The sequence below is a fragment of the Dasypus novemcinctus genome, chromosome 8 (assembly GCF_030445035.2).
Source record: "Dasypus novemcinctus isolate mDasNov1 chromosome 8, mDasNov1.1.hap2, whole genome shotgun sequence".
Lineage (NCBI taxonomy): Eukaryota > Metazoa > Chordata > Mammalia > Cingulata > Dasypodidae > Dasypus > Dasypus novemcinctus.
In genome coordinates this window covers 88,289,945-88,313,710 of record NC_080680.1, presented here as the reverse complement: position 1 = coordinate 88,313,710, position 23,766 = coordinate 88,289,945, and the positions used below count along the sequence as shown (strand labels likewise).

Here is a 23,766-nt window from a genome sequence, read left to right as displayed (position 1 = left end):
ATCTGTCACATTGTTCGCTGAAAAGGCTGTACCAATTCAACTCCCTTTAAAGTTGTCAAGAGGGAAACGGACTTGGCCCAGTGGTTAGGGCGTCCATCTACCACATGGGAGGTCCGTGGTTCAAACCCCGGGCCTCCTTGACCCGTGTGGAGCTGGCCCATGCGCAGTGCCAATGAGCGCAAGGAGTGCCGCACCACGCAGGGGTGTCCCCCGTGTAGGGGTGTCCCCCGCGTAGGGGAGCCCCACGCACAAGGAGTGCACCCTGTAAGGAGAGCTGCCCAGCGCGAAAGAGAGTGCAGCCTGCCCAGGAAAAGACAACGGGGGGGGGGGGGAATTAAATAAATAAATAAATCTTAAAAAAAAATAAAATAAAATAAAGTTGTCAAGAGAGGTCTGTTTCCATGGAGCTGCCCTGGATGGTGCTTCAGAGGTAATCACCGGACATTGTAAATCCTCACAGGGCCCACTTGATGGAATAGAGGAGAGTATGGGCCATGATGTGAACCAATGTATATGAGGTGCAGAGGTGCCCAAAGATGTACTTACCAAATCCAATGGATGTGTCATGATGATGGGAACGAGTGTTGTTGGGGGGGGGGAGAGGGGGGGTGGGGGGGTGGGGTTGAATGGGACCTCACATATATATTTTTAATGTAATATTATTACAAAGTCAATAAAAAATAAAAAAATTAAAAAAAAAATTAAAAAAAAGAGAGGTCTGTTTCTCCACAGCCTACCAATGGTGGATTAATAAATATTAATTATTTTCTTGAATCTAAGGGGCATGATATCGTTGTTCTCTTCATACTCTTGTGTATTCATGTAATGTAATGTCATTTCAGGATTTGCTGGATCATTTTTATTTATTTATTCTTTGAAGTGCCTGCTTATAAGCCGCTGTCTTACTTCTTTCAGGTGTTTGCTTAGCTGTCCCCTCAGAGTGGTTTTCCTGATCCCGTTATTTAAAATTGCATCTCCCTTAACCCCATACTCTCTATTCTTGCTTTATTTTTTCCTCCATTTATCACCAGCTGACACACTATTCAATTTGTTTATCTTATTTAACATCTGTCTCCCCGTACTAACACATAAGCTCTAGGAGAGCACGGATTTTTGTGTTTTGTCCCCTGCTAAATTCTCAATACATAGAACATGCCTGGCACATAGCAGGCACCCAGCAAATATTTTATGCTTTTTTTCCCCCTTGGAGTGGGTTTGTCTTTTTCTTGTTAATTTAAGAGCTCTTTATATGTTAAGGACAGTAACTTTTTATCATAAAGGATGCAAATATTTTCCCCTCTTGATGTTTGCCTTTTACTTTACCCTCAGAGAAAGTTTTATGTAGTTACATGTCTGTCTTATCTTTCATGGCTTCTGGACTTTGTGTCTTCCTTGGAAGCATCTTTCCTTCTCCAAGGTTATAAACATTCTTCTCTCCATGTATTTCTTTTTCTTTTTAAAGATTTATTTATTTCTCTCCCCTTCACCCCCCCCCACAGTTGTCTGCTTTCTGTGTCCATTTGCTATGTGTTCTTCTGTGTCCGCTTGCATTCTTGTCAGCAGCACCTGGAATCTGCCTCTCTTTTTGTTGCGTCATCTTGCTGCATCAGCTCTCCGTGGGTGCAGCCCCACTTCTGGGCAGGCTGCACTTTCTTCGCGTGGGGCGGCTCTCCTTACGGGGCGCACTCCTCGCGCGTGGGGCTCTCCTACATGGGGGACACCCCTATATGGCATGGCACTCCTTGCACACATCAGCACTGCCCGTGGGCCAGCTCATCACACAGGTCAGGAGGTCCTGGGTTTGAACATTGGACCCCCCATGTGGTAGGCAGATGCTCTATCCATTGAGCCAAATCTGCTTCCCCATATATTTCTTCTAACATTATAGATTTTTTCCCATGTAGAGCTTTAATTCACCTAGAATTTATTTTTGTGTTGGATGTAAGCTAGGAATAGAACTTTATTTTTTTTCCAAATGATAGCCTAACTGTCCTAATGTCATCTGGCTTGTATTTTTCTTAACATATTGTTTGTATTTTTTCCTTGTTTTCCTAACCAACATTATAAAGGGTTGTCTGGCTTTTTTTTTTTGGTGGCACTGGAGATTGAACCTAGGAACTCATATGTGGGAAGCAGGCACGCAACCACTGAGCTACATTCACTCCCCTAACTTTTTATTTGGAAAAAATACTAATTTCCAGCTGTGCAATTAAGTCAACGTTTATTGACTTCTTATATTTCATATGAAGAAATGTATCTTCATATTCTATAGGAATATTTAGCACAGTGCCTAACATGTAAAGGAAACAAATCATTTATGGAATGAGTGAAATAAGGAACTGATATGCACGGCCTGTGCCAGTTTTGGATAATGAACTCCTGGTGGGCAGGCACCTGAGAGCTGGACACAGTGTAGAGATCATATAGTCCAGTGGACATGAAAGAAACCCCACAGGGGTTCCTCTGGGTTCTTACCCAGAGCAGATGAATTGAAGTCTGCACTGGGATGGTCATGAAAGAAAACAGGTTTACTAATGCCGGTGAAGGACAGGCTATTGAGGTGTCTCAAATCTCCCTTCCCAGACCAGGGGAGCAGACGTTCTTATTGATTCCAACATGGAGGGAAGGGTGGTTACCATCACAACGGCAAGTACACAGAGGGGGGAACCTAGTTCTGAAATCACCAGAAACAAAGGTAAATTCAGTCTAGAATTACCATCACAAAAAGGTATACACAAGGGTGAGGCTAAGTCAAGAGTAACATAAATAGGGGTGAGACCTATTTAGAATGTCCATCACAATAGCAGATCTAGGCTAAATTCTGTCAGTTTCAGGAATTTCAGACATTAACTTTTTCTTTTCTTATATGTGCATCTATACAATGATTTTTTTTTTTTAAAGATTTATTTTTATTTATTTAATTCCCCTCCCCTCCCCAGGTTGTCTGTTCTCTGTGTCTTTTTGCTGCGTCTTGTTTCTTTGTCCACTTCTGTTGTCGTCAGCGGCAGGGGAAGTGTGGGAGGTGCCATTCCTCGGCAGGCTGCTCCCTCCTTCGCGCTGGGCGGCTCTGCTCATGGGTGCACTCCTTGCGCGTGGGGCTGCGCATGGGCCAGCTCCACACGGGTCAAGGAGGCCCGGGGCTTGAACCGCGGACCTCCCATGTGGTAGACGGACGCCCTAACCACTGGGCCAAAGTCCATTTCCCTACAATGATTTTGTAATCCTAATTATTTGTTAATTCTTATCCCTCCGTTGCAACTCCTTCCTCTGTTTTGTAAAATTCCCAATTTGGGGATAATCTCTGTGTGTTAACGTTGAATTTTTCTAGTATTTTAATATTTTCTAGTATTATAATATTCTAATTATATAATTATGTAATTATATAATGCTTTAACCTTTAACTATACTGTGCCTTTAAGCTATACTGTGTTTTTCTTGTGCTACATAAAAGTCAAGGAAACACAGAGTTGTCCTCTACTACCAATTTTTACTGAGCCATCTCTTCTGCGAAAGTCCTGTTAAAGGTCTTGCGGATTCAGCAGTGAACAAGGCCTGCGTGGGTCCTGTCGCACGGGAGGACGACATTCATCAGGCATTATGCAATAGTTAAGTACAGAAGAGACACATGTAACTAAGAGGACACTGTGGCAAGCATATTGCGCAAAATAGAAGCCGAGGCCCAGGGGAGCACAAAGTCTAGCCCTTCTCACACTTGGGCGCCCCTCCTACCCGCTCCAGCGGCGGCAGCGTGAGGGCAGGAGGAGGCGGTACGTGCGCGGGGCGGGGCGGAACGCGCGCGCTGGTAGCCGGGTTTCCGGCGGGAGGCTTTTGGGGAGCGCCTCTCGTCCCTGGGGGGCGGTGGCGGCGGCGGCGGAGGCGGCGGAGGCGGAGGGGGTATCCGGAAGTCAACACCATGTCGAGTCTGCACAAGAGCCGGTAAGGGGCCACGGGGACTAGCTGGTTTATACCATTCCCGGGCGGGCCGTTCCCTCTGTCCACGGAAGGCGGAACGCGGGTGCAGCCGGGAACCGGGACCACCCACCCGGCTCCCCGACTTCAGAAATATGGGCTGGGGCGCCCACTTTCCAGCTTCGCTGCCTGGGGGCCTGAGGAGCGACGACGGGGCGGGAGCACCTCTTGCTCCAGGTGTCACCCCTTCTCTCCTCCTCACCTCAGGCACCTGGTTTCTCCCTTACCTTCTTCCTTATCCCAGGGCCTCGTTGCCCATGTTCTTTCCCTTTCTGCCTTGTTACCCCGCTGTTCCGGTACCCTGTTCAGATATTTCCCAACCCCTTACCCCGTTCTTGCCAGGGATACTAGAAAACCTGGATCCTCTAGTCCGTTCTTCTCCTGGTCAGATCTTGCAGCATTGGCTAAATTTTGCTCACGCTTCAGTTTTGCTCCAGGACTTGTTTTTTTTTTAAAATCTTTTGTCCTTGCCTGCTGTGGGACCCAGAGGTCTTATAATGACTGTATTTTTGAGCCTGGAGAGCTGCATGCAGATTACACACGTCTCTTGTCTGTGAGTCAAATTACTCCTGGTTCCTAGGAGTCATTGAGTTCATGTGGTAAGGTGCTATGGGCTGGGCCTGGCCAGCAGGAAGTGCCTCGTAGATGCCCGCTAGCGAGATATTATTAACAATGTGTCTAATTTTATGGTGCTCTTTTGAGAACCTCTAGACAAGAGTATCAAGTTTCTTCACTGGTATTTATGTCTCTGGGCTTAGTGAACTAAGTGATAATGGGAATATCTTATCAACAGTTCCCACAAGTTTCCTTTGGTGAGGACCTGGACTGAGCTTGCCATCTTTGTGTTCTGAAGTGGGGTAGGGGTAGATTGGAGACTGGTGGGGAGAACTGTGGGCCCCATACTTGGGCACTAAGTCTGCCACCTTGGGAACTGAGTGTGCTTCATTTGCCTTTCCCTTCTCACTTCTAGGATTGCAGATTTCCAGGATGTCCTGAAGGAGTCCACAATTGCCTTGGAAAAACTCCGGGAACTCAGTTTTTGTGGTAAGAGGCAACACTGCATTTTCAGGGTTTCCTTGGGGGCAGTGTTGTGGCTAGGATGGAGGGGAAGATGGCCAGTACCACACCTTGTCAATTCTGGGGATCTGAACAACTAGTGACTGCCCTGAGCTTGGAGGGGGTTCCCAGAGAAGTAATGGTTAGCATGGCAGTAGGCCTTAGACAGGAGGGAGGTGCCAGGTTGCTGAGAGTAACTGCAGAGGACCCCAGATGGGAGGATAAGAGTGGGGAGACCTTTTGAGCCTAGAAGCAGCCTTTCCTCATTCCTCAGCAGGCTTCCTGTGTTGTTAGCCCCAGGGTGGATCCTGGTTTTCTCCCTGACTTGGAATCAATGCCAACTGAGGTAACAGTGAACTTTGGTTACTAGTGAAATTCCAGCTTTGGGACCCTGACTTTAAGGAGCTGAACCTCACCAATGTTTGACTTTACCCTTCTTGGCATGGTTAACCTGCCAGCCCAGAGATTACCTACATTTTGTTTGTCTCAAAAAATATCCCAAGGTGTTCTTTGTGGCTTCTTGTCCCTGTCCTGTCCTGTACTTTGCCAGCAAAGAATTGGAGTTGATTCCCTCATCCTCATACAGATTCTCAGGTGGGGACATTAGCTCATGTTTGTGGTACCAAGAACACCATAGCAACGGCATTTCAAATGAAGATCCTGAGACTATTGAAGAAGTTTGTCTTTCTGTAGGCCTGAATGATCTTGAGGGATTCTGGGATCTGTGCTGGACTGAGGAATCTGCTCAGATCTCAGGGGTGGCATTCTGGGGTAGTGGTTCAGAGTTTGGGCTCAAGAGTCATTTGGACCTCTGTTTGAGACCTTGATTGTCATCGTTTCACAGATGGGTTTACATAGCTATAAGATGAGAGCAATGATACTAATCTTCCCATTTTAACTGGTTTTATAATGAGGATTAAGTGATATAATGTCTGTGAAGCACTTAGCATTCATAGCTCAGTTTATATCACACATACTTATGGAATACTTTTTGTGTGCCATGCCCTGTGCTAGGCACTGGGAAACTAAGACAGATGTGCTCCCTGTCTTCTTGGGGCTTAATTGGTAGTAGGGGTTACAGATATTAAGTACACAAATTAAGTTATACAGTTCCAATTGTCATGAATGCTCTGAAGAGGAAGTCAAGGAGCCATTATGGTTTATAATAGGGAAGAGATGGTAGTGATAAAGGCTGCTCTGAGGAGGAAAGATTGAGGATGAGAAGATGTTATCCTCAAAAGAACATTCCAGGAAGCAGACTTGGCCCAATGGATAGGGTATCTGCCTACCACATGGCAGGTCCACGGTTCAAACCCCAGGCTTCCTTGACCCATGTGGAGCTGGCCCATGCACAGTGCTGATGCGCACAAGGAGTGCCCTGCCACGCAAGGGTGCCCCCACGTAGGGGAGCCCCACATGCAAGGAGTGCACCCTGTAAGGAGAGCTGCCCAGTGCTAAAGAAAGTGCAGCCTGCCCAAGAATGGCGCTGCACACACGGAGAGCTGACGCAGCAAGATGATGCAACAAAAAAGAAACACAGGTTCCCGGTGCCACTGATAAGGATAGAAGCGGTCATAGAAGAACACACAGCAAATGGACACAGAAGAGCAGATAATGGCGGGGGGGGGGCGGGAATAAATAAAGATTAAAAAAAGTTTAAAAAAAAAAAAAGAACATTCCAGAGGGCACTCTGGACTGGGGGCTGAGGCCATGGAGAGAAAATACCCACAGGATTAGCATCTAGTCTGCTGATCTTTTTGTTGGAAAATGATTCTTGAAAAAATACTTCTTGCCAAGTTTGTTCCTGCCAACTGGCTCTTGAGGTGGAGGACTGGGGGGTTTGGGGACTCTGGCCTGGGGCGTGACCTTTGCCTGCTGTGTCCACAGGCATCCCCTGTGAGGGCGGACTGCGGTGCCTCTGCTGGAAGGTGGGTGTGCCTGGGGTGGGGCTTCTGCTCTGCTGAGAGTCCCTGGGTTCCTGCATGGGCTGTCCCTACCCCCGGCCCTTTCTCCTGTCCTGCACCTTTCCTTGCTTGCCTGAGGAAGCTTTTGTGGGCAGTTATAGATTTTCTGTTCCTCTTGACATCCTTCAGGATCTCTTGGGGATGGGGCATTTCCTAAGGCCAGTGAAGCCCTCTGCTTTCTGGTCTATACAGTGTAGTGGAAGTGAAGCTTATTGGAACAAAACAAAGGCCACGCTTTGCCCAAAGCTATTAGCTGAGGTGGGAGTGGAAGCTCAGTGTCCTGGTTTCCAGTGCCTTCAAGCACAGGGTTGTACTATCATTTGGAAGTGTCTGTGTGAGGAAAAGCAGAGAAAAGGGCTGGTTTGGGGTAAAGGAGGAAACAGTAGGGAGAAAAGGGGAGGCTACCCTAAGTTCCTGGGTTTTAGCTCCTCTTGTCTTCTTTGGGCTTTATCAGACAGTCTTCTCAAGGCTTGTCAGCCTCCAGCCCTACCTGAGGTTGGGGAGTGGGGGGAGTTGCCAGAGCCTTGGTTCACTCTCTTTGTGCAGGTTCTCTTGAACTACCTCCCCTTGGAGAGAGCCTCATGGACCTCCATCCTGGCCAAGCAGAGGTAAGACCCTGAGGGAGGGTAATGATAGGAGGACCTTAGTATCAGGCAGAGCAGCTGATCCTGTTTCCTGCTGCTTTGGGCTACCTGGGCAGGACCTTTGGGAATCACCCCTCTCTCCCACTTCTTTTCTGCAGGGGGTTGTATTCTCAGTTCCTGAGGGAAATGATTATCCAGCCTGGCATTGCCAAGGCCAACATGGGAGTGTCCAGGGAGGATGTGACCTTTGAGGACCATGTGAGTAGGGGTTGGCAGTGGGGATTAAAGATACAGTGTAGGGAGAGGTGGAGGCTTTGCAATAGCTAAGGTCCCCATCCCCAGAGGACAGGTGCAACCTGGCCTTGGTCCCCTCCAGATCCTCTAGTATTTCCCTTTTGTTTAGTGCTTAGTCTCTGAAGACCACTGTCTCTCCCCTCCTCTCCCTTGGCCTGGCCAGACTGCAGAAGCCCTGGGCCCAGTCAGTGATATAAATGATAGCTGGTTTATATAAATAAGTGGTGTGCTGTGTGCAGCACTGTGCCAAGTGCTTTACATGCATTTTCTCCTTTAATCCTCATCTCAGGTCTGTGAGGCCTCAAAGGTACTGTGGTTTCATAGTTGAGGAAAGGTAAGAGAAGGGCAGGAGTGAGGATAATCTGCCATTCTGTGGCCTGGAGGAGCATTCTGAGATCCTCCCTGTGTGTTTTGTTCTGGAGGAATTGGAGATGAATTGGCAATTCAAAGCATTGATGAATTAGATTCGAAGAGACCTAATAATAACAATATTCATTCATTCAGTGAGCTGAGTTCTAGAGCTCCTGCAGTGGACAGAAAGAATAGAGTCCTGGCCAAGCAGGGATCTACTCAGAGCAGACTGCTGGCCTCAGGTGCCAGCTGGGGAGTTTGAACATGATTTGGAAGCCTGTGGGGAGGCCTTTGTTGCCTCTGAGGTGCTCCCAGGCTTTCTCAGAAGCACAGGTGGGTCACTGGTAGCATTGTTAGTATGTCTACTGGTGAGGCCACTAGGTTAGTGTCTTCCCCTGGGGTCTCTGGGCCCAGGATGGAGCAGCTTCTTTTCTTCCCACAGCCACTCAATCCCAACCCTGACAGCCGGTGGAACACATACTTCAAGGATAATGAGGTGTTGCTGCAGATTGACAAAGATGTCCGGTAACCTGGGAACTGGTAGCTGGCTCATGGGACTTCTGGGGTGTTTTCCAGATCTGTTTTCCTTTTCCAGCCCAGGCCCACAATGTGGGTGTTTGGGAACTATCTGTGGGTTGTGCTGGTAGTTGGATCCAGGCCTCATTGATGATGGGCCTGAGAATGGGGTTGGCAAGGAAAGTGAGTGGTGGGGATTCTGTCCTTACCTGTACCAGACTCGCCTTGTAATTACAGAGTTATATATACATACACAATGGCTGTATTGCTTTTATATATGTATATATATAGCTTTAAAAATAAAATGTTATTAATTAAAAACAAAACAATTTTTTAGAATGCTTGGGGTCTCCTGATAGCAAGGCACTGATGGAATGACTGAAATCTCCACTTTGAGCAACAGTACTCTCTCCTTCTGTTCTTCACAGGAGGCTGTGTCCAGATATATCCTTCTTCCAGAGGGCCACTGAGTACCCCTGCCTTCTCATCCTGGACCCCCAGAATGAGTTTGAGACCCTTCGTAAACGGGTGGAACAGACAACGCTGAAATCCCAGACAGTGGCCCGGAACCGGAGTGGGGTCACAAATGTGAGAGCCAACTGGGGCCATAAGGACTCCCTGTGACAGCCTTTCCCTTCTAGCCTCCTTTGGACCACTTGCCATGGACCTCAGGTCCAAGACCATCTGTCCTGGACAGTTGCCTAAAAGTAACCTTGGTCCTTTGATCCACTTCTGGGGCTCTTTCTGAAAATCAGATATCAAATGTTCCTTATACTCCAGCTTGGTGCTGGGCCCTGTGTCAGTGAATTAGCAGTGAGTGAACTGGTTTCTAATCTTTTGGTTAAAATGGCCCCTGAAAAAGTAATTACAAATGTGATGAGAAAGTATAATGGGAGCAATAATGGGCATGGGGAGTGGGGAGTGGGGAGTGACCTAGTCTGGGTATCAGGGAAGACGTCCTGAGGGAGTGACTCATAAGCTAAGGCTTGAAGTATGGAGAGGAAAGAGTATTCCAGGTGGAGAGAGAGCCTGTGCAAAAGTCTAGGGCAGGAATGAGCATGGTATGTTCAGGGAGTGGGGGAGTCCAGCATGGCTAAGAGGCAGGGAGAGGGGGTTGAGGAGAGGGTTGCTAGAGGGTCACTGGTGGCAAGGCCATGTGGGACCTTTATCCTGAAGGTTGTGGAATCATCAAAGCATTCTAAGTAGAGTAGTGAGACATGATTTGGTGTGCTTTTGTAAAAGATTGCTCTGGATGATGTATGGATATTGGTTTGGAGGGAGCAGGAGTGGAAGTGGAGAGACCACTTGGGAGGCTGCTGCAGTAATCCAGACAATAGATGGTGTTGGCCTGGGAGGGGGTAGAGTGGGGATAGAGCTGAGAGATTTAGGAGATGGAATCAACAAGACTTCTTTTTTTTTTTAAAGATTTATTTATTCTTCCCCCTCCCCCCCTCACCCCCCCCCCCGGTTGTCTGTTCTCTGTGTCTATTTTGCTGCATCATCTTTGTCCGCTTCTGTTGTTGTCAGCAGCACGGGAATCTGTGTTTCTTTTGGCTGTGTCAGCTCTCCGTGTGTGCGGCACCATTCCTGGGCAGGTTGCACTTTGTTTCGTGCTGGGTAGCTCTCCTTATGGGGCGCACTCCTTGCACGTAGGGCTCCCCTACGCGGGGGACACCCCTGCGTGGCAGGGCACTCCTTGCGCGCATCAGCACTGCGCATGGGCCAGCTGTACACAGGTCAAGGAGGCCCAGGGTTTGAACCGCGGACCTCCCATGTGGTAGACGGATGCCCTAACCACTGGGCCAAGTCCGCCACCAACAAGACTTCTTGATCTGATATGGGAGTGGATGGTGAAGTAAACAAAAGTCCAAGGTGACTTCTGGGTTTCTGGCCTGTGTATGTTTTTAAGCAGGTGAAACACTGCTGGGCAAGGCATGCTGGTATTTGAACCCTAATCTTCTAGTAGATTCCTGTAACTGAGAAGCTGCTCATAGTCAAACAAGTGTATTATTCTTTAATTTACGCCTACTGCTTTTGTACCTGGAACTCCAAAGTTTTTCAAAACTTTTCACTGTCCTCCAACAATGGAAAAATTGTTCTTTGTATCCTCCAACAAGCTGGAGGTAGATGCTACTATAGAAGCTTGTTTTCCTTAAGTGGAGTGACATTGATCAAGGCTCTGTGCATCTAGGAGAGCAGCCATGGTTCTCTGCAGGAACAGCAGGGGCCTGCATAGGTTACAGCATATGCTATGGACAGGGTACCATGTGCCTATGACTGAGTTGGGTGTCCAGCAGGGGTGCTGTGAGGTGAAGCATGCTTGATTAAATAACTATAGTGCTTGGTGGGTAGCCCTCTCACTTAGCTGCTAATTTCTTGGCTGAAGGGCCCAGTGGGTACTCTGCCTATACTTTAATATTTGGGGTCTGAGATCTGAGCTATTACCCATTTTAGCATTTGGGCCTGGTTCTGGTGGCAGAGAACCCAACCAGAAGCTTCATTCAGACCCTCTGGACCTGTGGTTCTGAGAGTTGAGTTAAAGTTGACTGTTTTTGTGATTCTGTATATACTAGGCTCTCCTTCCTGAGCTTCCATTTTCTCTCCCATAAACTGGGCATGGTCATCTCTGCCCTTTCTGCCTTTTGAGTTGCCAGGAGGATAAAATGAGGTCATGGCTGTGCAGATTCCTGGAAAGTTGGAGAGTATTGGCTATTCTGAGAGGCAGTCTGGACCTCAAGTGCCAGACTCAGACAATCTATATTCAAGTCCCAATTATACAACTTATTATGAGCCATTTGATGAGTGACCTAACATTTCTGAGCCTCAGTTTCTTCATCTCAGAAATTGAAAGAATGTTCTAGGATGTTGAGAAGATTAAGTGGAGGAATACTTGTAGAGCACTGTCTGACATATAGAAAGTGCTTGGTAAATGTTAGCGATGTATGTGTGCATGCACATATGTACACATGTGTCCGTAGATATGTAAATATAACGAGAAGGGGCATTTAATATTCCCAGGACCCTACCCTTCCAGGATGTCTTTATGTATTGTCTTTGCCTGGGTTTGCCTGTAGCTCTCTCGATACGTGTAAGCCCAGTCCTAGAGCTGCTGATTGAGTAGGTCTGGGACGGAGCCCAGGCAATGTTTCAGCAGGTCACTGGTGTGGGGATTCCACTTCTCTTGCATGAGTTTTTGGCAGGGATCACCATCTCTAATTAGCTCCCAACATTCAGAAAAGTTGGAAGAACAGTACAGTGTATGCCTAGATACTTTCTACCTAGATGAAACAATGAACATTTTACCACATTTGTTTATATAGAGAGAGAAAGTTGCAGATGACCTCATCTTTCACCTCTGAGTACTTTTGTAGGTATCTCTTATCAATATGGACATCCTCCTACTTACTATTCTCACACCTAGGAAGAGTAACAGTAATTTCATAATATCACCTAATATCCAATCTGTGTTCATATTTCCTTAATTGTCCCAAGAATTTCAATCCACCATCCAATCAAGATTGATGCATTTCATTGGGATTGGGATGTTACATTTCTTTAGTCTCTTGATCTGGAGCAGGCCTCTACTATTTTTCCCCACTACATGGGGTTTTTTGAAGACTCTTGCCCAGTTGTCTGTGCTTGACATACTTAAAGTTTTTTTTTTTTTAACTGAAAGGTAACTTTCATGTAATAAAAAGCACAAATCTTAAGTATATGACTAGACATTTTTTTAATGCATGTGTCTATGTACCTACCACCCAGATCAAGACACAGATCATTTCTATTATCTAGAAAGTTCCTCATGCCTCTTCCCAGTCAATACTCCCCACCCCAGAGGTAACCACTATTCTGGTCTTTCTTTTGTCACCATAAAGTAGATTTAGTCCAGTTGTCTTGAAGAAAGTTTCACATTCTGGATTTGTCTGCTTGTGTCCTTAGGGTGACATTTGACATGCCTCTATTTCTAATAAACAGGAAGCTAGGTTTAGGCTTAATGGTAAACATGTTGACATTAAATGGTAAACATTTTTGGCAAGAACATGTTGTTGGAAATACCACCACCTTCTTAATGGGCTCCTCCTCTTCTCCCCCAGATGAGCTCCCCACACAAGAACACTGCACCATCATCCTTGAATGAGTATGAGGTGCTCCCCAACGGCTGTGAGGCCCACTGGGAGGTGGTGGAGCGGATCCTTTTCATCTATGCCAAGCTCAACCCCGGCATCGCTTATGTGCAGGGCATGAACGAGATCGTGGGCCCCCTCTACTATACCTTTGCCACTGACCCCAACAGCGAGTGGAAAGGTAAAAGGACTCTTGGCCATCCCCATATCATTGTTGGCTCCTTAGAATAACAGCCTGAGGAAGGCTGGTTTCATGGGCTTTATCAGGTCGAACAGCTCTTCCTCTCTCTGGGCCTCCATTTCCCTTCTGTCAGATGAGTGGGTTGGCCTGGATCCTCTCTAAGGTCCTTTCTGGCTCTGACTTTCTAGAATGTGAGAGGTTTACTGATGTCTTGATATTTGTAATTTGAAGCCTGGTCAAATAAGTTAAATGTATACACAGGAAGCTGAACGATAGAAAGGATATACGTAGTGATTTGAAAAATGTCATCAGGAGAGCATGTAATAAATTGCTAAGTGAGTGTATATAGTGTTGCCAGAGGATGTGAGATGAGAGAGGCAGTGGCTTAGTTTGGGGGTGGAGAGTGGTCAAGGATAGAGGAAGGACTGTGCCTGACCTTGAAGGTGGGGGTGACTTGGGGAGCATTGGAGGGGAAGGGGGAGATCGCATTTAAGGGGAGAAGTGTGGGATCGGACTTGAGAGGATACCACTTCTCTGCCTCTGTCCACATCCTGCCCATCTCCCCCAGAGCATGCTGAGGCAGACACCTTTTTCTGCTTTACCAACCTCATGGCTGAAATCCGGGACAACTTCATCAAGAGCCTGGATGACTCGCAATGTGGCATCACCTACAAGATGGAGAAGGTGTACTCCACTCTGAAGGAGAAGGATGTGGAGCTCTACCTGAAACTGGTGAGGACCCCCAGGACTATACGGGCCAGGGCTGACCGACAGAAAGGGGCAGAGGACTGTGGGCTTGGGCTTCCTGAACATCTGAGGCCCAGGGTGTGGTTTGGCTTGATCCTGGGGCTGAAAGCCTACTGCTGTTGGGAACACTATGCCACATGCTGAGATGGGGCTGGTAGACTGAGGCAACATATGGTGAGAAGCTGGCAGTGGAAAGAGAAGTTGATAACAGTTACCAAGCGTCTATTCTGTGCCAGGAATAGTGTGGGCATTTACCATATGCTAAGTTAGTTGACTTTCTTTCTTTTTTTAAAGATGTGTTTTGTTAATTTATCTGCCCCCCTTCATTATTTGCACTTACTGTCTGTTCTCTGTGTCCATTTGTTGTGTGCTCGCTGTGTCTGCTCGTCTTCTCTTTAGGAAGTACCGGGAACCAAACCTGGGGACCTCCCATGTGGGAGGGAGGTGCTCATTGCTTGAACCACCTCAGCTCCCTGGTTCGTTATGTCTCTCATTGTCTTTCCTCTCTGTATCTTTTTGTTGTATCATCTTGTTGTGCTAGCTTGATCTTTTGCTTGTCTTCTCCAGGAGGCACTGGGAACCGAACCCGGGACCTCCCATGTGGCAGGCAGGAGCTCAATCATTCGAGCCACATCAGCTTCCCCATTTTCTTTTTTTTAAGGCGATAAGGGGGATCGAACCTGGGACCTTGTGCCTGGGAGGCAGGTGCTCAACTACTAAGATACACCTGCTCCCCATCTTTATTTTAATACTTAAAAATAGTTTTAAAAATTATTGTAGTGGCATTCATGTTTACTTTAGGAAACAGTTCAGTCATAAAAAGAAACTTTATAATAAAAACAGTTCTGTGAAAAAAGTAAATACATATGTAAATATTTTAAACGAATAATGGAATCATATTTATGCTGTTTCATAAGGTGCTTTTCCACTTAATAATACTGCCCTGCAGTCTCATCTCTAAAGTGGTAATAATTGCCTCGTGGGGATGTTGTATGGATTAAATAAGTGAGGAAATACATGTGCTAAATAAAGTGCAAGGCCAGGTTTGTAATAAGTGCCTGATAACAGTCACTGTGTATGCCCATAAATTCAAGTTTATAAACCTCACAGTATTTTAAAGGAATTTGAGCCTTCATTTATACGTCTGGAGAATTTATGTAAAAGTCTGGGTTTCTGACTTCTCTTGAAAAATCGGTTGATCTGATTACTGGTGCCAAGAGCAACAGTCGCTTTAGCCAAGTGGGGCTCTCCAGTGGCCCCAATGCCCCTCTCTCACCTCCATAATGTTCCTGGTACTCATTCCTGCCCTGCTGAGTCCCTGACGTTAGGTTCTGGGCCCTTCTGTTTATGGTCATCTAAATTCAATTTTAAATAGGCTGTGTGATACTCCATGACAGCGGCAGCACACATAACACACTACCCCGTACTCCTCTCTCCCCAGCAAGAGCAGAACATTAAGCCCCAGTTCTTCGCCTTCCGCTGGTTGACGCTGCTGTTATCCCAGGAGTTCTTACTGCCTGACGTTATTCGTATCTGGGACTCCCTCTTCGCCGATGATAACCGCTTTGACTTTCTGCTCCTTGTCTGCTGTGCCATGCTCATGTGAGTGACCAGGTGTCTGCTCAGCTGGCCCAGGCCTTGGGATAAATAAAAGGGAGGGTCCTTTGGCCCCAGAAGAGTGGGCAGGGGGCTGCTCTCATAGGACTGGAGTGAGTCTCTGACCTTCTTGGGAGAACTTTGAACCAAACTCACTGGGGGTGGTGAGGAAGGAATGGGAAGGGGCTCAGCTGTGCCTGCACCTTCAGAGCGACCCAGGGTTCTAGTGCTTTTGCTGTTTTTGTTTCTTAGACTGATCCGGGAGCAGTTGCTGGAAGGGGACTTTACTATAAACATGCGGCTTCTGCAGGTAACGGGAGTTTGGAGGGGCAAGCTCTGTCTTTAGTCTTGAAGCAAATGCTTACCAAGCACCCACCCCTGTCCCTACCACTGTCACAGGCTAGAATTGAGAACTGTAGAGTGTAGAGTGTAACAGAGTCCAGACCCCTGAAGCAGATCTGGGTTTGGATCTTGACTGTGCCACTGTCCCTGAGTGTCATGTGGCCTTGAGTGAATGAAGCCTCTTTAAATCAAGTGCTTTCCATAAGTTAAACGTACCTGGGATCCAGTGGGCACTCTGGAGTGCTCATTGGTAATCATGCTCAGCCCAAGAAGGGAGGGACTTGGGAAGGAAAGTGTGGAGTATCGTGGTTAAGATCATAGGTGCATGGGAAGCAGTTTGGCTCAACTGATAGAGCATCTGCCTACCATGTGGGAGGTCCAGGGTTCAAACCCTGGGCCTCCTGACCCGTGTGGTGAGCTGGCCAACGGGCGCAGTGCTGATGCGCACAAGGAGTGCCGTGCCATGCAGGGGTGTCCCCCGATTAGGGAAGCCCCACATGCAAGGAGTGCGCCCTGTAAGGAGAGCCGTCCCATGTGAAAAAAGCACAGCCTGCCTGGGAGTGGCGCCGCACACACAGAGAGGTGACACAGCAAGATGACACGACAAGAAGAGACACAGATTCCCAGTGCCACTCACAAGAATACAAGTGGACACTGAAGAACACACAGTGAATGGACACAGAGCAGACAACTGGGGTGGGGGGCGGGGAAGAGAGAGAAATAAATTAAAAAGCAAACAAACATGGGTGTGAGAATCAGACAGCTTTGGATTCATGTCTTTGTGCTACTGTACTAGTACAGTCATGTGATCTGAGACAAGTAACAGTCTCTCTAGGCATCCATTTCTTCAACTCCTGGCTTAGGGCTGGTTTTCAGTAACTTCATTGACTAAATCAGCTACATCATAGAACTGTTGTGATGATTCAGTGAGCTAATGCATGAATAGGGTTCAACACAGTATCAGGCTCGTTATGAATGGAGCTCAGGGTCTGAGGGTGGGGTTGGGGAGAGGTGATGTGGGATGGGGTCTGGTCCCAAGGAAGGAGCTATGACCCTTTTGGTGGTACTGGTTGAGTTAGTTAAGTTATTGCTGCCGTGGTTGTAACATTATTTACCTGCAGGCCTTTGGGTAGCATGCATGGTATCTGGTTTTCCATGACCCCTGCCCTTGAGGCTGAGGTCCCAGCACCGTGTCAGGTCCCAGTGGGGAGTACATGGATGAGGCAAAAGTGCAGAGTCTGCTGACTACACAGGCATGTTGTTGGCCTTTCCCATGTCTAGGATTATCCCATCACGGATGTCTGCCAGATCCTACAGAAAGCCAAGGAACTCCAAGACTCAAAGTAACCTGGTGACAAGAGGCCTAGGTTTGGGAGAGAAGCCGCCCAACCCCTGTGCCCTTGCCTCTGGGATGTGCAGAAGCCTGTGGGATCTCCAGCGGAGAGGAAGCTCCAGAATTGGCCACACTCCAGGCCTTTTTGCCCTGGCTCCCGTGACTTAGGCCGCTCCCACTGGGGGCACACTGTGCCGTTCTTCCTAACCCTGTCTTCCTTCCTGCTCTTCAGTCCTGGGACTGTCTGCCCACGCTGCTGAGCAAGGTTGGGAAGTCATGAAGTTCTATTTCTGGAGCTGGGAGCAGCTTCAGGGCACTGGGAGACTAGCAAGGGTCTCTTTTTGCCTCCATTCTGCTGCCCCTTTTTTCCTTTCCTGCATCTGATCTTCTGGACTCTGTTGATGGGGGTGGAGGTGGGGGGGAGGCCCTGGGCAAATGGCCCAGTTTCTACTTCTGGGTGTTGGTGCTTAGGCTTCTCCATGGGAAAGTAACACTGTGAAGGAGCTAAGAGACTGCCAGGCCAAGGTCACATCCTCTGTCTCTCTCCACTGAATATGTGTATCTGGTTGTAGGTTGGCCTATATGTGTCTCTGAATCCTGGGTGTCTCTGCTTCTTCTCTGTCATGTCTTTTAGTCAGTGGGTATGTAAGGGTATCTTTGAATCCCTCTAGGCCTATCTGCTTCTCTGTCTCTCTACCTTTCTACCTCTGGTTCCTTCTCTTTTCCCTCCGTCTTTTTCACAGAGGGTGTAATACTCTCACCCTGTATGTTCCTCTCTCCACTGCTCTCCTCTGTCCTTCTCTCTTGGGGTGCCTTATCCTGAGCCTCTTTCTCTCCCTCTTCCTTTCCACTCCGGAGAACCTGTGAGACAGAATGTGAGAAGTCTAACTCAGCAAAGTCCCAGGAGATCATCTTGGCCTTTGCGCTCTGTTCCTGTCCTCCCAGTTCTAAGATCCCAGGTCCCCCAAATTGGGAGGTAGTCTACAGTGCCTCAGTAGAGGTCCCTCAACCTGTTCCCCACAACAGAAATCTTGAAACCAAAAGCTGCTAAAAATTCATGAAGATGGGGTAGATCTGTATTTTTCCAGAGAGTCCCCCAGAGACCTTTTTTTCTTTGGGGTGGTCCCTTGGGCTCCAAGGGAAAGGACATTATAAGGCTGGAATCCCTTTTCCAAAGGTTGTGATCCAAGTGCTTCTGAAAAGTCATTCTCTTGACTTCCAGGTCCCAGCCCAGGGTGGGTGAGTCCCCAAAAGGGTAAGTATAACCAAAGGGCACCTCCCTGGGCCAGGTATAGCTGAGCTCAAAGGTCTTGGGTCCTGTTTGTGCCATGAGGGCCTTGTCTTTGCTCCTCTCTCTGTCCCTTCATCCCCCAAGCAGGCTGAAGGAGGAGCTGACCCTTCTCTTACCTGTTTTGGCTGTTCCTAGTATTTGGAGGACTGGGAGGAGCAGCTGGCTACTCCCAGAGCTAGGCTGTGGGAGGACTGTGGCTTATTCCGACCATGGCCTCTCTCTTTTGTGAGAAGGCTGGTGCTTTTGGTCTGGGAGGGTGGGTATTATAGCAAGGGTCCTCACCCTTTTCCCAGACTGGCCAGCAGGAGCAGGGCCCCAGGAGGCCTCTTGCCCCCAAGCCTTCTTCAGTCTGGCAGGCAGTAGTTCTAGTTGGCTTCTCAGACCCAGCTGGGACCAGGAATAGCTTCCCCCAGCTGGCTTCTTTGCAAGCTGTATGTTGAATTCTTCTGGAACTTTACATCTTTGCCTTTTTTGCCACCTCTTCTCCCAATACTCAGTATTTGAGAGAGATTTACTATTTATTAAGACTTCTGGTTATTTATTGCAGATTGGCAGGTGCTTAGTTTGGACTTGGGGCTGGAGGTTGGAAGGTAGATTTGGACACATGGCCCTTCTGATTTCCCAAGGTCAGAGCCAGCATCTTCTCCCTCTGCCTCTTGGACCTTCCTGGGTTTCCTAACTGGGAGGGCCCTGAACTCTGTATTGGAGCTGGGTAGTAGGGTAGAGAAAAGAGCTGGTATCCTTGACAGACTCCAGGGCCCCTGAGGTGGGGCAGAGACATACTGTTTTCTACCAGCCTGGCCCACCCTCTTCCAGGGACTGTCAGCTGGTGTTTCAGCCTGTGTTTCAGCCCCAGCCTTGATCTCTTCACAGCCTGAGGCCTGGGTCGTGGCTGGGACTAAGCAGACACTGCCCAGGACAGTTTATGCATCCCCTTTCCTCTTCACCTGCCTTCATTCCCGGGGCCATACTACTTGAATCACTGTATCTAATTTGCCTCAGTGAGAGACCTGTGTCCATTGCCCTCTCCTTGACCTTGGGATGAAGGTCAAGATCCTAGGGACCATGTCCTAGTTAGGATGAGCTACCCACTATGATATACTGCCTGAGGAAAGGACCTGCCCTTTACTGTTCCCTCTCCCCAGATTTCTCAAGGGAGTTCCCCAGAGAGCCAGAGTGCCCAGGCCTTCCTACTTGAGAAGCTGCCCCCCAGGACTTCAGACACTTTGACAGATTAGGCTGTGTGAGTTCAGCAGGCCTCACTCCAGAGGGTCAGAATGTTAGCCTGCTTTGTGTTTTCATCTGTTTTGTTTCTTGAATCAATGCGGTTTATGAGAAAATGTCTTTAATAAATCATGTGTTCTTTGCAATGGGCATTGGTACTATCCTGGTCTGAAACCTCTAAGAGACCTCTGGGAATGGGGAAAATTTTTGAGCATGGGTGGAGTCATAAATCTCAGTGGTCTAAAACAAAGGAAATCTTGTTGCAAGGGACAATTCCAATCTTCTGATTCCAACTACAGCAGTTTACAGCTCGAGATAGGAAGGAATGTAGACTGGGGAAGTAGGTATTACATGATTATATAGCGAACAATTTTTGAATTGAGAATTCAAAAACATGTTAATAAAAAAAATCACCCATAATTTCACAATCTGGAGAAAATCATTGATAATGTTTTTTTAATGCAGACGTAGTTTTTGTTTTTTTTTTACATAATTGTCATTTTTTTTGTATATTTTACCTTCCCCGACTTAGCAGGCATGTTGCTTTAAAGTATTTTCAAGGCTACATACTATTCCACCTAATATGCTAAAAAATGCCTGCAGCCAGTCCCTATTTTTTTTGGTCTATATTGTCAGATTAAATTTTCTTACAGAAATATTTTAATAAAAATTGGCCATTCCAAGAAACAGCCACTGCATGCCCATCAATAAAGAGAACAATAACAAAATAGAAAATTTACTTTATGGCTATGATTTTTAAAGAGAAAAAAAATTAGACACTCGAGCACATCAACAAAATCCAATATTAAAATCACATTTCTTCTAATGGGTTATGATTAGGAATCTAAATACATACAAAAATAGAACTTCATACAAATGTTAAATTACTTGAGTAAAAGAACCTCTATAGAAGCATCTGACCTCAAAGGCATTCCAGTTTGAGACTCAATTTCAGAATAAGGCATAACAAAATGTTAACAGAAGACATACAAGGTAAAAGAGGCACTCTAAATTCCCCATATACCCTGAATCTCATAAAAACAAAGATTTTAAAAAAATATTTTTCTTTAAACAGTTGCCACGATGGAAATAAAAAATAGGGAAGCAGGTGTAACTCAAGTGGTTGAACACCTGCTTTCTGTGTATGAGGTCCCAGGTTCAGTGCCTGGTTCTCCTAAAAAAAAAAAAAATAGAAGGCAGAACAGTTTCCCTCTGGTTATTTGTTTCTCAGATTTTGGAGATTTTATTTTGTTTTTGTTTTTTACATATTCAAATTAAACATGAAAAAACTTCAAAAATTTTAAAAGTTCAAGGAAAGCATCAGTTTCACTGAAGATATTTAAAACCCATCTCACAATTTAAATTCAAAGGTAAAAATAGGTTTTAGAATTGTCTTGTGATCATATATCAAAAGGGGGAAAACACATTTTATTCAGTTTTTAACCACAACAGCAAGAACCAAAACAATTTTTCCAGAGGCAATTTTCCACACCAGAAGGTAGGTATGACTTAAAGAAGAAACAATTTGTGTTTTTCCTGCCTTCAAAATATTTATCAAATCCTGTAGCTCTTACAGACTTTTGGAACATGTAGAAAATAAATATTCCAATGAATGGAACATACCAAATGTCAGTAATAAGCAAGGCACATTCCTTTGGGGAAATGAATGTTTAAAAAACCACAAATCCAGTCTGTATATGCAAAATAAGCAAGGAAGTTCAGTCCTTTTTTTTTTTTTCTTTAAAAATTCTCAAGTGTCATTCACAAAATTGGAAGTGAAGGACTAAAAGCTCAGGAAAGGAAAGGGAGGAGAGGGAGCACACATCATTAACAGGAGTAAGGTTGTACAAACTTATGCAGTCTATAACACTAGTAGGGCAGGGTTGGTTGTTTTTGTTCTTGTTTTTTTTCGGTCTTTTTTTAAAAGATCACACAAAACGTCACATTAAAGGGCCAGGGTTCTTAACCAGGGGTCCACAGGGGTCCATGGAAAGATTTCAGGGGTCCATGAGCTTTAATTAAAAACAATCATCTTTATTTGACCTCTGATGTTGAGTGTCATAAAACTATCTGTTGCTACATTCTGAGGAGTCCATGATTTTCACCTGACTGGCAGAGGGGTCCATGGAACAAAAAAAGTTAAGAACTCCTGGACTAGGCTCATACTCCAGGATATCAAAGGCTGAAGAAATTCACTATTCTGCAGGACCTAGGGTTTGTACAGCTGCAAGAAGATCAGCGAAGAGCAATTCATTCACTGCCTTGGAGCAATTCCCTTCCCACTCCAAATCCTGGTTTCTGTACCATTCCTCTGAGAGGAGGGCTGCTCAAGTCTTCTCCACATTCAGACGAACCTCACCTTTGAACATGAGAGCCTGTTCCAAGGACCTTCTGAACAGGTTCAGAGTCATCAAACACAACAAAACCGAAATTAGGTAATCTCCCACAGCTATCAATGCACAGCTCCACTACATTCCCATAATTAAGAAAGAAATCTTTAAGTTAGGGTTTGTCCATCTCATGAGGCTGATGCCAGTTAAGAGCTGGTGACTGTCAGGGTGTCACAATTCTTCAGGGTTCAACATCCCCTTGCTCACCAGCCTCAAGGACTGGTCTAGGTCCCCTCTGTGGAGGAATATTTATTCCTTGTTCTCACACTCTTTGATCCCTCTGAGGCCTCTGTGGTGGAATCTGAGATTCAGGCTTACTTTAATCACACGAGGTGGTATCCCAGTATCTAGAACTGCGCCACTGCGTGGAAGGTTCTTACTAGTCATAGATGACCAGGAAATGTCAAGTTTTCCTGTACAGTCTGAGCTATGTCTGTAGGTGCTGGAGAAGAATTTTTCTGAGCATCCTCAGGAGCAGTTTCTTCTAATACTGGTTCAGATTTTTCCTTTTGGATTTCAGATATGGGTTCTTGCTCCAGTTCTGGTTCAGGATTTAGGTTCCTCTAAATGTTTTTCCAAGTCATTGTGGACAGTGTGATCACAGAAAGTTCCAGAATCATCAGGTAGCACCTCTGGTGTCCACTGTCTTTTTCTTCCGTTTCTCGACTTCTGCCTCAGCTCCTCCTAAGGCTCAGTGATGAAGTCACCAAAGACCTCATATTGTGAACGTAGTAGTTATTTGCACCGGAGCACTCAGGAGCAAGGACAAAAATCTGCACGAATGTCCTTAAAGCCTGGTTGCTGTTAGAAAGCAGTCCCCTCACCTGGACACCACACCGTCATTTAGATGGCGTGAGCATCAGCATGGTGAAGCTTACTGTGGCAGTTGGTAAAGTTTGCGACATCACATTCCTATGGATTTCTTTCAGTCTATAGACCACATCTGCTGGTTTTCCATTTGAATCCAGTCTCCCATGGACATAAGATGTTTTTCTTGTTTTGTTGTTTTTTCCCCATAAAATCTGTGTACATGTCTGGGCCCTGGTTCAGCAGTATATAAATAACTTACAAATTCCTGCCTGATCAGCAGGGGCTAGGCTTCTACATAACCACTGCTTTGGTCAGTTCAACTGTGTGGCTGAATGGGAGAGGAACAAGCTTTTTGCTCCTTAGCACAGTGGAAGGCAAAAAAATTCCCTCAAGCAACTGCATTCACACCCCCTATTTCTGAATATTTTGCTTATTCCAGCACTTATCTAAATAATACTGTGGTGAATAGTCGTGTTAGAAATCTTTGCATTTCTGTTTATTTCCCCAGCTCTGTCCTCTTAAGCAAGTTTAAAGGCTTTTCAGGCATCCCGCCGAGCTGTTTTCTGGAGTCACTGTAGGAGGGTCCGTTCGTTCAGCTGTTTGCTTGGCTGCCTGCATCCCTGTCTCAGTGCTGGGTGTTAAGGAACTCCTCGACAGCCGGCTGGAGTTTTGGCTTAGCTGATGGTGTAATGGTTAGGAAGATAGACTCTGACGTCAGACCTGCGATCCTGTCCTTGTTCTCAACTAGGAGCTCCTTGTCGGGGCTCTTTTTGAGGATTATGTGAAGTAGTAAAGAGCTTAAACCAGTGCTTGTCCCTTCTTGGCCCTCATTAAGTAGGAGTTCTTTCTGTGGCCTTGGAGAGGGAGGGCCCGCGGCGAGACTGTGGGGGAGGGCGGGCGGAGCTGGGCCTGGCGGCCGCCGAGCACGACCTCTAGCGGGCGGGGCCTCGCTCAAGCCTCGTCTTGAAAGGGCAAAGAAAGGACGCCGAGAAAT

At 46.6% G+C, this 23,766-nt stretch overlaps 1 protein-coding gene and 1 pseudogene across 4 annotated transcripts; one reads left to right on the top strand and one right to left on the bottom strand.

Moving 5' to 3' along the window:
- The first annotated feature begins 3,024 nt into the window (after positions 1–3,024).
- On the top strand, positions 3,025–19,718 carry TBC1D13 (TBC1 domain family member 13). 4 transcript variants are annotated; one of them, XM_023590126.3, is made up of 13 exons: positions 3,788–3,936; positions 4,940–5,013; positions 5,300–5,371; positions 6,913–6,953; positions 7,536–7,597; positions 7,732–7,831; positions 8,661–8,743; positions 9,163–9,322; positions 12,829–13,039; positions 13,608–13,771; positions 15,228–15,388; positions 15,635–15,692; positions 17,006–19,718. In XM_023590126.3, the coding sequence occupies exons 6-13, from the start codon at positions 7,760–7,762 to the stop codon at positions 17,069–17,071; spliced, it is 975 nt and encodes a 324-aa protein (XP_023445894.1). In that variant the 5' UTR covers positions 3,788–3,936; positions 4,940–5,013; positions 5,300–5,371; positions 6,913–6,953; positions 7,536–7,597; positions 7,732–7,759; the 3' UTR covers positions 17,072–19,718. The 4 variants fall into 4 exon arrangements, with proteins under 4 accessions (XP_004463131.1, XP_071073026.1, XP_023445894.1 ...); XM_071216924.1 differs by having other exon boundaries at positions 3,793–3,936; positions 5,303–5,371; XM_004463074.5 differs by lacking the exon at positions 5,300–5,371 and having other exon boundaries at positions 3,025–3,936.
- Positions 19,719–21,760: 2,042 nt separating this feature from the next.
- LOC139439385 (ras GTPase-activating protein-binding protein 1 pseudogene) lies at positions 21,761–22,867 on the bottom strand (annotated as a pseudogene).
- Between the last annotated feature and the right edge of the window lie 899 nt (positions 22,868–23,766).